This window comes from Raphanus sativus, chromosome 9 (genome assembly GCF_000801105.2).
Source record: "Raphanus sativus cultivar WK10039 chromosome 9, ASM80110v3, whole genome shotgun sequence".
Classification (NCBI taxonomy): domain Eukaryota; kingdom Viridiplantae; phylum Streptophyta; class Magnoliopsida; order Brassicales; family Brassicaceae; genus Raphanus; species Raphanus sativus.
The window spans coordinates 27,129,067-27,143,453 of NC_079519.1; the positions used below are offsets into that span (position 1 = coordinate 27,129,067).

At 42.3% G+C, this 14,387-nt stretch overlaps 2 protein-coding genes across 2 annotated transcripts; both read left to right on the forward strand.

The window, feature by feature from the left end:
- The first annotated feature begins 3,164 nt into the window (after window positions 1–3,164).
- On the forward strand, window positions 3,165–6,888 carry LOC108825184 (uncharacterized). The gene is made up of 4 exons (XM_056994943.1): window positions 3,165–6,037; window positions 6,152–6,203; window positions 6,301–6,522; window positions 6,601–6,888. Exons 1-4 carry the CDS (start codon window positions 3,165–3,167, stop codon window positions 6,886–6,888), a joined length of 3,435 nt encoding a protein of 1,144 aa, XP_056850923.1.
- Window positions 6,889–8,953: 2,065 nt separating this feature from the next.
- LOC130500263 (E3 ubiquitin-protein ligase SP1) lies at window positions 8,954–11,381 on the forward strand. Its single transcript, XM_056995048.1, has 10 exons — window positions 8,954–9,445; window positions 9,550–9,677; window positions 9,762–9,857; window positions 9,945–10,082; window positions 10,166–10,231; window positions 10,367–10,479; window positions 10,566–10,676; window positions 10,793–10,830; window positions 10,913–11,021; window positions 11,106–11,381. Exons 1-10 carry the CDS (start codon window positions 9,319–9,321, stop codon window positions 11,206–11,208), a joined length of 1,029 nt encoding a protein of 342 aa, XP_056851028.1. The 5' UTR covers window positions 8,954–9,318; the 3' UTR covers window positions 11,209–11,381.
- Window positions 11,382–14,387: the final 3,006 nt, after the last annotated feature.

Here is a 14,387-nt window from a genome sequence, read left to right on the forward strand (position 1 = left end):
TTGGATAAAGAACAAATGGATATTTTTAGTATTTTGAATTTTTATTTTAGATATTTACTTGTGATTGCTTTGATAATTTTGAGATATTTTCATATTTTTGAATATTATAGTTACAAAATAAAAATTATATTATATATAGTACTGTTTGTTCTCTCCTAGATGCGGCATGTCATCGCCATGTCAGAAAGTCAAACCCTGTAATGTTGATATGTGTCTAGCCAGAGTAAAACACAACACCTCATTTATTTGGAGTTTCGTACTGGGCTCAGTTGTTAATTTGTATTGTTCGGGCCTGTAAAAACTGATAGTTGGGCTATGTATCAGTAAGCAATAATCGTCCTCGTTATCGACATACTCTCGATGAATCCAAGCGTTGAACATGATAGAAACGGCTTAATCCAAGTATAGTCGCAACTTCTTTAACGGTTTTAATTCAATGCACCTTTCGTTATTTCTTTTGATCTTTTGAGTGAAACTTAGACTAGATAAGTCTCATCCCATGAAATTCATCAGTTCCATTTTCTCAATCTTTGTAAACTTTCAGCAATAAGAATGGCTAAATCTTTTCTATTCTTCGAAGATTTGACGGCTGTTGGTCAAGTATTTGTTAAGATACTCATGAAGTATTCGCCACCGTTTGAGATTGAGCCGCATTTGAGATCGGTTTTGGTTGAGTAAAGATGGGAACTGAAGATTGAACGGAAGAAAGCGGCCTTGACCGTCAAAGATGGTGTCGAGAGGATTGTAGAGTGGAGGATGGGGAGAGCCATGATGGATCAGCTGGAGTGTTAGGTTTGGCAAGTGAGCTCGAGACATATTGTGCAGGGCACTAGAAAGATTCAATATATAGTGATTATTTAGTGTATTTATTGTATATATGTTTTTTATCTTCTAATTTGAATTATGTCTATATTAAAATGTATAAATTTACAAAATTTATTAGTGATTACTTTATTTTTAAATCTCTAACTAAAAATTAAAGGTTGATAACCCCGTAAATCTTTCTAAAACCATGTCATCTGAAAATAAATGGTGGTGATGATACGTGTACAAATTGCTTTACAAATGATTGTTAGTACTGAAGCTCTAAAATGTAAACTCGTACCACTAAACTAAATCCAAACAAGTTTAGCGTGACGATTATGTCAAAGGTTCAACTCTCAACAATGTATAATTTGCATTTATTTTTATTTAAATCAGTTACAAAAAAAAAACAAAATCCAAACACCATAGATAGCATATTGTGAATTCTGAATTTTGGTGTTACAAGAGAACTAGACTTTTAAGACTAGTTGGGCTTAGATTAAAAAACATGTAAGCCCACGCATCGAATATTGGGAAGTGGCCACGTCATCAGCTACTTTGCTTCCGACTTTTTTTTTTCTCTGAACAATACTTTAATTAGAACTTTAACCTAAACTTATAACAGGAAATACAAAGCTCAAAAGATTCAGAAACTAAGCAGGCATATAATATATTATCTCCTGAGACTAAAAGCAAATACATAAACGCTCAGTCAAAAGCCACAACACTCCCTTCATAAACCAAGGCAAAGGATCGCTGGAGACAATCAAAACAAAGCTCTAAAAGACAGGACCACCAGAAATTAAGAACATGGAAAGACCCCAACATTGTATGACCTGGCGAGGCCACAATGATAGTTGTGGTAACTAACAATTCCTACAAGAACTATCACGAATCACAAACAAGGCTAGAACTTTAGGGGCAAAGAGAAACCACCAGGACAGATCCGCCTCACATAACGCTACCGGCAACCGCAATTGGACGAACCAAAGATTGCGGATAGAACCCAGGCCGGCAAAGATCAGCAACGGCAAAGAGGAGGAAACTGAGAGAGCTTTCCTTAAGATAGCATAACCGTAAAAACACGATCTTCCACGAGCGGGAGAAGCAGAACCCAGGAGGTCACACCCAAACACCAGCAACGACAATACCATCAAGCGATACAACAGCAAGGGCAATCACAAGACATGGGTTAAACCAAACACCGCGAAAATAAGCCAAACCCTGAGCCATAGCTCCAAAGGGAAACCAAATCTGAAAACTCAGAACGCAAAAACACTTCTCAATCGCCACAAACGAGGAGCTCGAACAGTAACAAAGGAAGAAGCTGAGGACTAAAAACCGTTGACTGTCTAAACGGAGGCGGAGCCGGAGCGCTGCTTCAGACGAACGAAGCCTAGGAAGCCGTTGCTTCACCCTACAAAAACAGCGACGAAACAGAGCTACACTAGAAAAAGACAAACTATAAATAGAAAAGAGCCCAGCTCCGGTGCTATGGTAGCCACCGGAGCCAGCGACGAGATTCGCTTGGATCTGGGTTTCTAGAGAGACGTGGAGAAAGAGAGAGAAAACTTTGGAATCTAGATAAAATGTCATATGATTGAACGACGTTTCCGACTTTTATCGTCTTCTTGCCTCCAAGCCTTAAGCTTCAGAATATGTGAGAGAGAGAGAGGTGGAAGCAAATAATCATCCAATTACAACATTGTGAAACTGTTTAGTTTGTGAAAAAGCTTCCTCGATTTCAAACTCATAGCTCTCGCCAGCGGAAGATCGTCATGATCGTCTTTGCAACCGCGCTCTAGTAATCCAGATTCGATTTGCTTCTCCGTTCTTTATCCCTTTCGAATTCGTCCCTTTTCCTGATCCCAATGTGTAAATCTTCCAAAGAAGCTATAGATTGTAAGGAGGGAGGGATAGCTTGTGACAGCACAAATGTCGTGGTCGTTACCACACCGCCTTATGTTTTCCTATTTAGTTTTATTTCCTATTTATCATTATGGAAAATTATCGTTTGTTAAGATAATGATCCAAAGCTTTTTCCAATTCGGATTTTAGCGTTTTATATATAAGGCTATGCCTCGATGATATATCAATAATAAGAATAAAGTTTACAAATCATCTTCCTCCTTATTACTTTCTGTGCAAGCAATACAATATCCTTACAATCTCAGGTTCTTAGAGCTGATCCTTCTTCCTACGTGATCAACTCCTAGGTCTGTGAATCCCCTTCCTTCTAACCTGCAAGCAAGGTTACTAGTTTGGGACTTGTACCCCGTTATCCTATCTCATTGGTATCAGATACATAGACTCCTCAGGACCCAATCATGGAGACAAGGTAAACCACATCCTTGAGCGACATGAGCAAGCAAATAGACGAGCTACGTTCTTCGCAAAACCAGCAAACTGAAGAACTCGGTAGCAAAATCAACGCACTCGAAGCACTCATCGAAAAGTACTTCGCTAACGCTCCACCCCCGCAACGCGACGGTAAACAAACAGACGCAAGTTCTGATATTACGGATGGAACACCGCAAGCTAAGGCTCCACCAGACCGTTCCAATCCAGAGAACAGTTCCTTTAAACCTCACGACAACAATAACCCACCCATCCATCATAGCCTATCCGCAAGGCTAACAAAGATTGGCTTTCCAATGTTTGACGGCTCCGAACTACGAGAATGGACCTACGGCTGTGAACAGTTCTTCTCCATCGACAGCACCCCACCGGAATTGAAGGTTCGTCTTGCATCTCTTCATATGACGGGAAAAGCACTACAATGGCATCACTCTTACCTTGCCAATCGATACAACATCTTTTCATTATGGCCAGAATATGTTGCTGCGATCTCCGATCGTTTGAGTGAGCTTTACGACGATCCATTAGCAGAGTTGGTAAGCTTGAAACAAGGAAACGATACCATCGATGTGTATCTAGATAAATTTGATTGCGCCATGACCAGAATCACGCTTGCGCCGGATCACGCATTGAGTATATTCTTGACAAACATGAATCAACATCTAGCTCTTCACGTGCGCCAATTCAAGGTCAGTACAGTACCTGAAGCCGCAAAGATAGCCAAACTACACGAGCTCTCCCTCTCACATATGCCAACAAAGACATCGCGCCCCCCATTCAACTCTTCTCAACGATCAAACTACTCCCAACCCAATAAAAGCCAAAACCACAACTCCACCTCCCCTACTACTACCGCCAATCCAAACAACAAACCCCTCATTGCGAATGCTCCTCAAAAATGGCTTTCTTTTGACGAGATGCAGGAGCGCAAACGTAAAGGATTATGCATGTTCTGTGAAGAACCGTTTACACCAGGTCACCACCTTAAGCATAAGCGCGCTGAATTTTTGTTCTTGGACTTAGACGCTGAGACAGAATTTGACGACGAGATTGCACTAGTGGAGCAAATCCGTGAGACAACCATAAGCGACGATGATGACAAAGTTCCAACTATCTCCGTCCACGCCCTCAACGGTGCGCCAACTTTCAACTGTATGCGCCTCGTCAGGAAATACGAGAAACGTAAACTACATATACTGATTGATCCAGGGAGCACACACAACTTCTTGGACATCCAGATGGCTAAGGGATTAGGTTGTTCTTTGACACCAATCAAACCAATGTCAGTTGTTGCAGCAAGTGGCGACTTGGTTACTAAGTACAAGTGCAGCTCTTTTGCTTGGAAGATGCAAGGCTACGGGTTCACAGCTGAGATTCGAACCTTACCACTAGGATGCAGTGATCTCGTCCTGGGGGTTCAATGGCTTTCCACCTTAGGACCAATCCTATGGGATTTCCTAAACCTTCGTATGGAGTTCAAATTCAACGAGCTAAAACATGTCTTACGTGGAATATCACCCAACAGCTCAAAATTAATTTCTGGAAGCAGCTTTAACAAACTGATGTTGCAAGATCCACAGCTTGCTCTACTCCATCTTCGCGAGATTGACGAAACTACAGAGCAAGAACCCCTTGAACCGGAAACAATTTTCTGTCATATTGAAGCGAGTGAAACAGAGAACGACAATTCCGGTTCACTCGAGAGACTCCTTGATTCATACACGGACGTATTTGATGAGCCGTCGACCTTACCTCCTTATCGCGCGGGTTTCAATCACAAAATACCATTGGAAGCAGGATCAAATCCTGTGAATCTCCGACCATATCGATACTCTTCGATACAAAAGGATTCAATAGACAAGATGATTCAAGACATGCTTTCTCAAGGTATCATTCAGTACAGTGCAAGTCCCTACGCTTCACCTATTGTACTTGTGAAAAAGAAAGACGGGTCTTGGCGGCTTTGTGTCGACTACAGAGGTCTCAATAAGCAAACGATCAAAGACAAATACCCCATCCCACTACTCGAAGATCTCCTTGATGAATTGGGCGGCTCAAAGTACTTCTCTAAACTGGATTTACGTGCAGGTTTCCACCAGCTTTGTATGTCTCCAGAAGATGTGCACAAGACAGCTTTTAAAACACATTCAGGCCACTACGAATATTTGGTAATGCCATTCGGCCTCACAAACGCACCTTGCACGTTTCAGGGGCTTATGAATCACGTATTCGCACCCGTTCTACGAAAGTTTCTCCTTGTTTTCTTCGACGATATATTAATCTACAGCAAGACCTGGGAGGAGCACCTGGATCACTTGGACAAGGTTCTTGCTATACTTCGCCATCAACAACTCTATCTCAAGAAATCAAAGTGTACTTTTGGAGGAACGAGAATCGAATACCTTGGTCACTTTATTTCCCATGATGGCGTTAGTACTGACCCAACCAAGATAAAGGCAGTCGAGGAATGGCCACAACCGAAGCACCAGAAACACCTCCGCAGCTTCTTAGGTCTAGCCAATTACTATCGAAGATTCATACAAGGGTACAGCATTATCGCTCGACCCCTTACCATCATGCTTCGCAAAGACGGTTTTGCTTGGAATACAGAGGCTTCAGACGCGTTCCATCTCCTCAAACAAGCATTAATCTCGGCCCCGGTCCTTGCACTCCCCGATTTCTCCAAGACTTTCATCGTCGAAACCGACGCTTCCAACACTGGCATAGGCGCAATTCTTATGCAGGACAATCACCCAGTGTGCTACATAAGTCGTGCATTAGGGCCTCGACACCAAGGCCTTTCTGTTTACGAGAAGGAACTCCTTGCTGTGGTCCACGCAGTACAGACTTGGAACCCTTACTTGGCTCACAACAAGTTCATTATTCGGACAGATCAGAAAAGTTTGAAGTTCCTACTAGAACAGAGATCACCACTACATTCCAACATATGTGGCTATCAAAATTAATGGGTTATAACTTTGAGATTCAGTATAAAGAAGGCAAGGAAAACGTCGCTGCAGATGCTTTATCTAGAGTCTCCGGTTCCCAACTACTTCAGCTCTCTCTCTCTCTCATGCTCACCACGGGTTCTATGATTCTTTGAGGATGCTCTGGGATACATACCCTACTCTGAAACAGATCATTACCGACCTGCAAAACAAACCTGGGTCTCACGCCGCGTACTCCTTTGTCAACGGAGAACTTCGCCGCCGGGGTAAACTTGTGGTTGGTAACGACCCTGCTATCAAACTTCATATCTTCAAGTGGCTTCATGATTCTGCTGTAGGTGGTCACTCGGGTCGAGATGCAACACTACACCGCATCAACTCGTTGTTCTTTTGGCCAAAGATGAGCTTGGAGGTTCAAAACTATGTCCGCAACTGTCCAGTTTGCCAGAAAAATAAATATGATTTAGCTGCGAAACCTGGACTCCTCTAGCCGTTACCGGTTCCTACGGGTGTATGGGAGTCTGTGAGCCTTGACTTTATCGAGGGTCTACCACCATCATCAGGAAAACATTGCATTCTCGTCGTTATTGATCGTTTAAGCAAGAATGCTCACTTTCTCGCCTTGTCTCATCCGTACACTGCAATGGACGTGGCAAAGCTATATATGGATCAGGTCTTTCGTCTTCATGGGATGCCTAAAGACATTACAAGCGATCGTGACCCAACGTTTCTCAGCGAGGTTTGGAGAGAGATGTTCCGCGTTCATGTGTCGATTTAAACTTCTCCACCGCTTACCATCCACAAACTGATGGTCAAACCAAGGTTACTAACAAAACTTTGGAAACCTATCTCCGATGCATGACTTCTGATTCACCTTCTACATGGAGCGCGTGGTTACCCTTAGCAGAATGGTGGTATAATACTACTTACCACACTGCGATTCGCAGTTCACCGTTCGAGATCATCTATGGCCAGCCACCTCCAGTGCACTTGCCTTACCTTCCCGGCGAAAGTACTTCTACCACGGTTGACAGGTCCTTACAACGAAGGGAAGAGCTCATTGACATGATGAAGTTCCACCTCTTGCGAGCTCAGAACAGGATGAAACAATACGCAGACTCGCACCGTTCTGAACGTGCGTTTCATATTGGTGACTATGTCTATTTGAAGCTCCAGCCGTATCGACAACATTCCCTCAAAGGACGACATTTGCCTCACAAGCTTTCACCACGTTTTTATGGTCCGTACGAGATACAAGATCGTGTTGGTAACTTGGCATATAAGCTACGTCTTCCATTTGAAGCAGCTATCCATAATGTCTTCCATGTTAGTCAGCTAAAGCTCGGCCCCAACCCGCCTGCAACTCCTTCGTCGCTTCCCCAATACCTCAAAGATGTCGGCACTGCAAAGGAACCAGAAAAGATTCTTGAAACAAAAATGGTGAATCGCCGAAACAGAGCTGTCACGAAGGTACTAGTACAGTGGAAAGGCTACTCTCCGGAACAAGCCACATGGGAGTTCTATCAAGACTTCGTCGCGAAACATCCTGATTTCAATACTTGAGGCCAAGTATCATCTGAAGGAGGAAGTATTGTGACAGCACAAATGTCATGGTCGTTACCACACCGCCTTATGTTTTCCTATTTAGTTTTATTTCCTATTTATCATTATGGAAAATTATCGTTTGTTAAGATAATGATCCAAAGCTTTTTCCAATTCGGATTTTAGCGTTTTATATATAAGGCTATGCCTCGATGATATATCAATAATAAGAATCAAGTTTACAAATCATCTTCCTCTTTATTACTTTCTGTGCAAGCAATACAATATCCTTACGATCTCAGGTTCTTAGAGCTGATCCTTCTTCCTACGTGATCAACTCCTAGGTCTGTGAATCCCCTTCCTTCTAACCTGCAAGCAAGGTTACTAGTTTGGGACTTGTACCCCGTTATCCTATCTCATAGCTTTATGACCTACATTCTGTTCTCGGAAGTTAAGGTCATGTATGTTTCATGCCATCAGAAGAATTGTTTTTTTTCCTGAAAGTTCCATCAAGAATAATTGTTGTTACCCTCTTAATTGAAATGGATAAATTGATTTTGGTCACATGAGCATGATGAACATAAACAATCACATAAACTAGAACTTAGAAAATGCAGAGGTTAAGAAGTTGATTCTGGTAACATGATCATGAATCTATTGACGAACATAAATAAAAACACTTATGGATGCCAAACAAGCAAACTCTTGATTATAAGAGGTGTCTAGAAGATTGGAGGAGTGAAGGCCTTCTCTATGAATCATATTAGCATGAGCAATCGGCCTAGCTTCATTTTGGTGTCTGACTCACGCCATTCCCATCAGCGGTTCAAAGTCATCTTGAATGACTTCTCCAGCAATGTTAAAAAAATCAGATATAGAAAATCAGTTTAATTAAACACAAACCAAATTTGAATGACTTCTCCAGCAATGTTAAAAAAGTAAAGATGTTGCCATGACATACGCAGGCGTATGTTGACAAACCGACCAAAGAGTCTTTTAAAATTTGACAACAGTTAAAAACGGATTCTACAGCTAATATATGCATTAGGTATAAACATCATAAACCTGATTCAGGTTTATGATTCAGCTAATATATGCAGCAATCCGGTAATGAAACAAAATATTAATGGTTCATTAGTTAGAAAAAGATTATCACGTGATTAACAAAGACTTGTGTGATCCTTAGTCCAAAAAAAAAAAAAACAAAGACTTATGCGACGACGACGACAAACAAAAAAAACAAAGACTTTTGCGTCTAGTTGGGCTTAAATAATAAACATATAGGCCCACGCAACCGAATATTGGGAAGTGGACACGTCATTAGCTACCTTGCTTCCTTCCGACCTTTATCGTCTTCTGCCCCCAAACCTCGAGAGAGAGAGAATAGAGATCGAAGCAAAGAATCATCATCGAATTACAACATTCTGAAATTCTCACCTTCTTCCGATCCACAGATTATTCCTTCACTGCTCTCTCAGTGTCTAATAATCCTTGGAACGCTTCCTCGATGTCAAACTCATAGCTCTCGTCAGCGTCACGATCGTCTCTTTGCAATCGCGCTCTTAGTAATCCATCCCAGATTCGATTGCTACCATTCTCTATCCCTTTTCCTGATCCCAGTATTTAATTTTCATCCGCGGCTGAAAACTCCAAACATTAGGGGAAGATGATTCATTGGGGTGGAGTAACCTGCTGCCTCAGCGCCGCCGCTCTTTATCTTCTCGGCCGGAGTAGTGGCAGGGACGCTGAAGTACTCAAAACCGTCACTAGGGTTAACCAACTCAAGGAGCTAGGTCATCTTCTCCCCCAAATTGCTTCATCTACTCTCTCTCATATATATTATTTTTGTCTGATTCTTATTAATACTTGTTTTTCGGATTTACTATGTATTTTGCAGCGCAATTGCTAGAATTAGATAGCAGCAAGCTCCTTCCTTTCATCGTAGCCGTTTCAGGAAGAGTTGGCTCTGACACTCCTATCAAGTGCGAGCATAGTGGCATACGCGGCGTTATCGTCGAGGAAACGGTACTTATTAATCTAGTTTGTGTTTCCCGTTTTGTCAGTTAGGTGTATCTATGCAAATCATATATAGTTGATGTGTTTCATCAGGCGGAACAACATTTTCTGAAACACAATGAGACTGGTTCTTGGGTACAAGATAGTGCACTTATGCTATCTATGAGCAAGGAGGTTCCTTGGTTCCTGGTATGTCAAAATATCAAGTTTGCTTACTGTTTGGATGTTTTTTTTTGAAAAACAATCTCTCGAATTTCGAAATTGTTTGTGAAACAGGACGATGGGACAAGTCGTGTGAATGTAGTGGGAGCTCGTGGTGCAACAGGTTTTGCTTTGACCGTCGGAAGTGAAGTTTTTGAAGAGTCAGGGCGGTCTCTTGTACGGGGAACACTTGATTATCTCCAAGGCCTTAAGGTATTTTTGCTTTTCTATTCGGTTGCTTGTTTGTTGTTATTGACCTCTCTATTTGCTTTAAGCGGGTATCGTTTTGGTTTCAGATGCTTGGAGTTAAGCGCATTGAGCGTGTTCTTCCTACTGGAATGCCTCTCACAATTGTTGGTGAGGTATGTCGTATTCTCAGTGTCTTCTTTTTTGTTTAAAATTTCTTAAGAATAGTATTTGTAGCAAGCTGGATTGATCTTTCTGCAGAGGCAGACTGATGAGTTTGATTTAATTTCTGTTGCTTGCATGTATTGCAGGCTGTCAAGGACGATATTGGGGACCTAAGGATTCAGAAACCTGAAAGAGGGCCTTTCTACGTCTCTCCTAAATCACTCGATCAGCTCATTTCTAATCTGGGGAAATGGTCAAGGTCCTCTCTCTCTCTCCTCTCTCACTTGGTTCTTCTTCTCCTATGCTATTTCAGAAAAAGACGATGAGCCAAACTGTTTTTTACAGGTTGTACAAGTATGCCTCCATGGGTTTAACTGTTTTCGGTGTGTTTCTAATTACAAAGCATGTCATTGATTTTCTTCTAGAGAGAAGACAGCGGCGAGAAATACAGAAAAGGTATGTTAAACATTTGTCTGTCTATAAAGCGAATAATTGTCCTCAACTAGATCAGTTTTGCTTCCCTCGGAAATTATATACACAAAAATATTAAGCAGTGTCAGCTGTTGTTGCAGAGTGCTTGATGCAGCAGCTAAGAGAGCTGGGACTGAAGGTATCCATTGGGTGAAATCTTTTTATTTTCCACTCATAAATTGGTAGCACAGTTTCTGACCACAAAACTTTTCTCTCACCAGGTTCAAACGGCGCACATGAGAGCGTATCAGATTCTACCAAGAATGAAGGCGCTGTTCCTGATCTCTGTGTGATCTGCCTTGAGCAGAACTACAATGCTGTGTTTGTCCCGTAAGCATTCTTCTGCTTCATTTTGGCTGTTTTTTACATTTGCAAATTGCTAAAAAGAGCGTGTGTTGTTGTTACTTCTCGCAGGTGTGGTCATATGTGCTGCTGCACCGCATGCTCCTCCCATTTGTCCAGCTGTCCACTTTGTCGGAGACGTATAGATCAGGTGGTTAAGACATATCGTCACTGAGCAAAACTCAACTCAGGGCTCAGAAGCATTCTCTACTCGAGTTGCCTGTAAATACTGCAAGATCAAAACGATACTAAATTGGTGTTCGTTATCCTCTCTTGTTTGCCTTCAAGAACAATACATTTGAACTATATAAAAACATAAGGTGTTTGCAGTAAGTTCGATTTAATTAATCTTGCCGCTGCCAATGACATTAGGTGTTTGCAGCTTAACCTGTTTGAATCTTCCTTGCTTCACTCTTGATTGACTATATCTGTCTTTTTCCCCAAAACAAGCTTTAAGTGTTTCTCACAAAATGGGAGATACTAAAGCAGAGAAGCCAGCTCCAACAATCTGTACGATTCTCAGCTTTGCCATTGTTGTCTTCTTTCGTGTAGATTATTCCTTCAGTAATATTAGTGTTGAGAGAAGAGATTGAGTCGCTTTGTTGGCTTGATCAAACCCAAGCCTTCTTATCTCTTTTTCCACCGTAAACACATGGGCACCACATTCAACAATGTTGAGTTCGTGGTAGGTACTGATGAATTCGAACATCATCTCATTCTCCTGTTCAAGCCATCCATGTTCTTTAGCATATAAATAGATGTCCCGCTTGGATGCATAGACATGTTCCTGTCAGTGAAGCGACCCTAGTTTATGCGCACGCGACACAAAAATCTGCTAGCTACTTCAATCTGTGTGGTTTAGGGGCAACCACTGAACCACGATGCAAAACCTAAATTCTCTGGAATCTAGTACATAAAATAGTTTATATATATGCTATGCCGGTTTTTGTGTTACAAAAAGAAATTACTATGTCAAATGTGAATCATGTCAATCGTATAACTTCCAAATCATGGCTGGATTTTAAACGGTTCAATATTCTATATAATTTTCAATCAACAAATTTGTTTCTTTTATCACCTTCATATTCTATGTTTTGTTATCAGTATCATTGGCATCTCATCCATCTTTCATTTGTTTCAGGTTATCAAGTTGGATATCGGCCATATCGACCCATCGATCACATCTAAGGGCGGTCGGTTAGAACTTAGAACCTCGGAAACCAATCTGGTCGACCCAGATTCTGAGACAGAGATAATCAGTATGACAGATAGATCCTAACTAGGAGCTAACCAATAGCTCTAAGAAAGGTGAATACTAGTCTAGAAGGGGACTGTGAGTTTTAGAATAGTCACCTCGAAGATGCTAGATCCTTAGGATATAAGAACAGAGAGTTTTAGAGGTTGGATAAAATGATTTCTGATAGATCTCTGCAAATGCAGGAGATGAGTACAAATACTAAAGTTCGAGGGTCACACTAACGGTCTAAAACAATGACCTGTTAATGACGACAAAAGCATAAAGTAAAAGCATAAAGCAAAAGGTGAAATGAGCTGGATGTATTTGCTGACTACGCCTTTTTGTGATCAGGTTGTTAGGCGTGATACTCCTGTGACAATACTCCCTTCTTCAGAGCAACCTTGTCCTCAAGGATTGAAAAGAGGATACTTGTTGGTGAAGTCCTTGTAGAACTCCCAAGTTGCCATTTCAGGTGATTCATCTTTCCAGTGGACTAAAACTTTTGTTGCAGCTTCGTTTTGGCGCTTAACAGTCTTAGTCTCCAGAATTGCTGCAGGTTCTTTGGTGTTGCCGAGGTCAAGCCAGTACTGAGGAACCGCAGGGGAGGATGAAGCAGGGTTTGGGCACAGCTTTAGTTGACTCACGTGAAATGTGTCATGAATTGCAGCTTCAGTAGGCAGCGAGAGTTTGTAGGCAACCTTGCCGATACGGTCTAGCACACGGAAGGGACCATAAAAGCGTGGCGAGAGCTTGTGTGGAGCCTTATTCTTTTTCACTGTATGCTGGCGATATGGCTGGAGCTTCAAGTATACATAATCACCGATCTTGAACTCTCGCTGGGAACGCTTTGCATCGGCATACTGCCGCATACGGTTCTGAGCGCGAAGCAAGTGAAATTTAAGCATGTTAATCACTTCCTCACGCTTCTGGAGGCTGCGGTCTACAACAACGGAGGAGCTTTCACCCGGAAGGTAAGGGAGGTGAAGTGGTGGGGGTTGACCGTAGATGACCTCGTATGGAGTAGCTTGAATGGCAGAGTGAAAAGTGGTGTTATACCACCATTCTGCAAGACTGAGCCATTTGCTCCAGGATGTTGGTGTCTCAGCAGCCATACAGCGTAGATAGGTCTCCAAGGTCTTGTTGGTTACCTCTGTTTGACCGTCGGTTTGAGGGTGGTAAGCAGTGGAGCGCTTGAGAGTAACCCCTTGTACACGGAAGAGCTCGTTCCAAACCTCACTGATAAAGATCGGATCTCTGTCACTGATGACATTTTTGGGCATGCCATGGAGTTTGAAGATGTTGTCCAAGAATGCCTGAGCAACAGTGAGGGCCGTGTATGGGTGGGACAAGGGTATAAAGTGTGCGTTCTTGCTCATCCTATCGACCACTACCATAATACAGTGTTTGCCCTGAGACGGCGGGAGACCTTCAATGAAGTCTAGGCTTATAGATTCCCAGATCCCATCAGGAATTGGTAGAGGTTGTAGAAGACCCGGTTTGGCAGCCATATCGTACTTGTTCTGTTGGCAGATACTACAGTTTCGAATGTAGTTCTGGACCTCCACGTTTAGCTTAGGCCAATAGAACAAAGATCTGATACGATGTAAGGTTGCGTCACGTCCAGAGTGTCCCCCAATGGCAGAGTCGTGAAGCCATTTGAAGATGTGCAACTTGATATCTTTATCGTTTCCAACGACTAGCTTGCCTCGACGTCTCAGCTCTCCGTTTGTGTATGTGAAGAGGGGGTGTGAAGAGCTGTTAGATTTCAAGTCGCAGATAATCTTCTGGAGAGTAGCATCGGTTTCCCAGAGTAGCTTCAACGAATCGTAGAAACCAGTATGAGCCTGAGATAGTACCATGTTCAGTAACTGAGAGCCAGAGACTCGAGAGAGAGCGTCAGCAACAACATTGTCTTTCCCTTGCTTGTAGTGGATCTCGAAGTTGTAGCCCATAAGCTTAGAGAGCCACATGTGCTGGAAAGGTGTAGTTATTTTCTGCTCCATGAGGTACTTGAGGCTTCGCTGATCAGTGTTGATGATGAAAGGGCGATGCGCAAGGTAGGGGTGCCAGGTTTGCACTGCGTGCACTAATGCCATCAACTCCTTTTCATACACAGA

Bases quoted from the DNA above. Each gene is read 5' to 3' on its own strand.
- LOC108825184 (XM_056994943.1), top strand. From the start codon at position 3,165: ATGAGCAAGCAAATAGACGAGCTACGTTCTTCGCAAAACCAGCAAACT. The intron at 6,204-6,300 runs GTTCCCAACTAC...ACTCTGAAACAG, and splicing joins TGCTTTATCTAGAGTCTCCG to ATCATTACCGACCTGCAAAA. The intron at 6,523-6,600 runs GTTCAAAACTAT...GGACTCCTCTAG, and splicing joins GGCCAAAGATGAGCTTGGAG to CCGTTACCGGTTCCTACGGG.
- LOC130500263 (XM_056995048.1), top strand. From the start codon at position 9,319: ATGATTCATTGGGGTGGAGTAACCTGCTGCCTCAGCGCCGCCGCTCTT. The intron at 10,232-10,366 runs GTATGTCGTATT...CATGTATTGCAG, and splicing joins CTCTCACAATTGTTGGTGAG to GCTGTCAAGGACGATATTGG. The intron at 10,677-10,792 runs GTATGTTAAACA...CTGTTGTTGCAG, and splicing joins CGGCGAGAAATACAGAAAAG to AGTGCTTGATGCAGCAGCTA.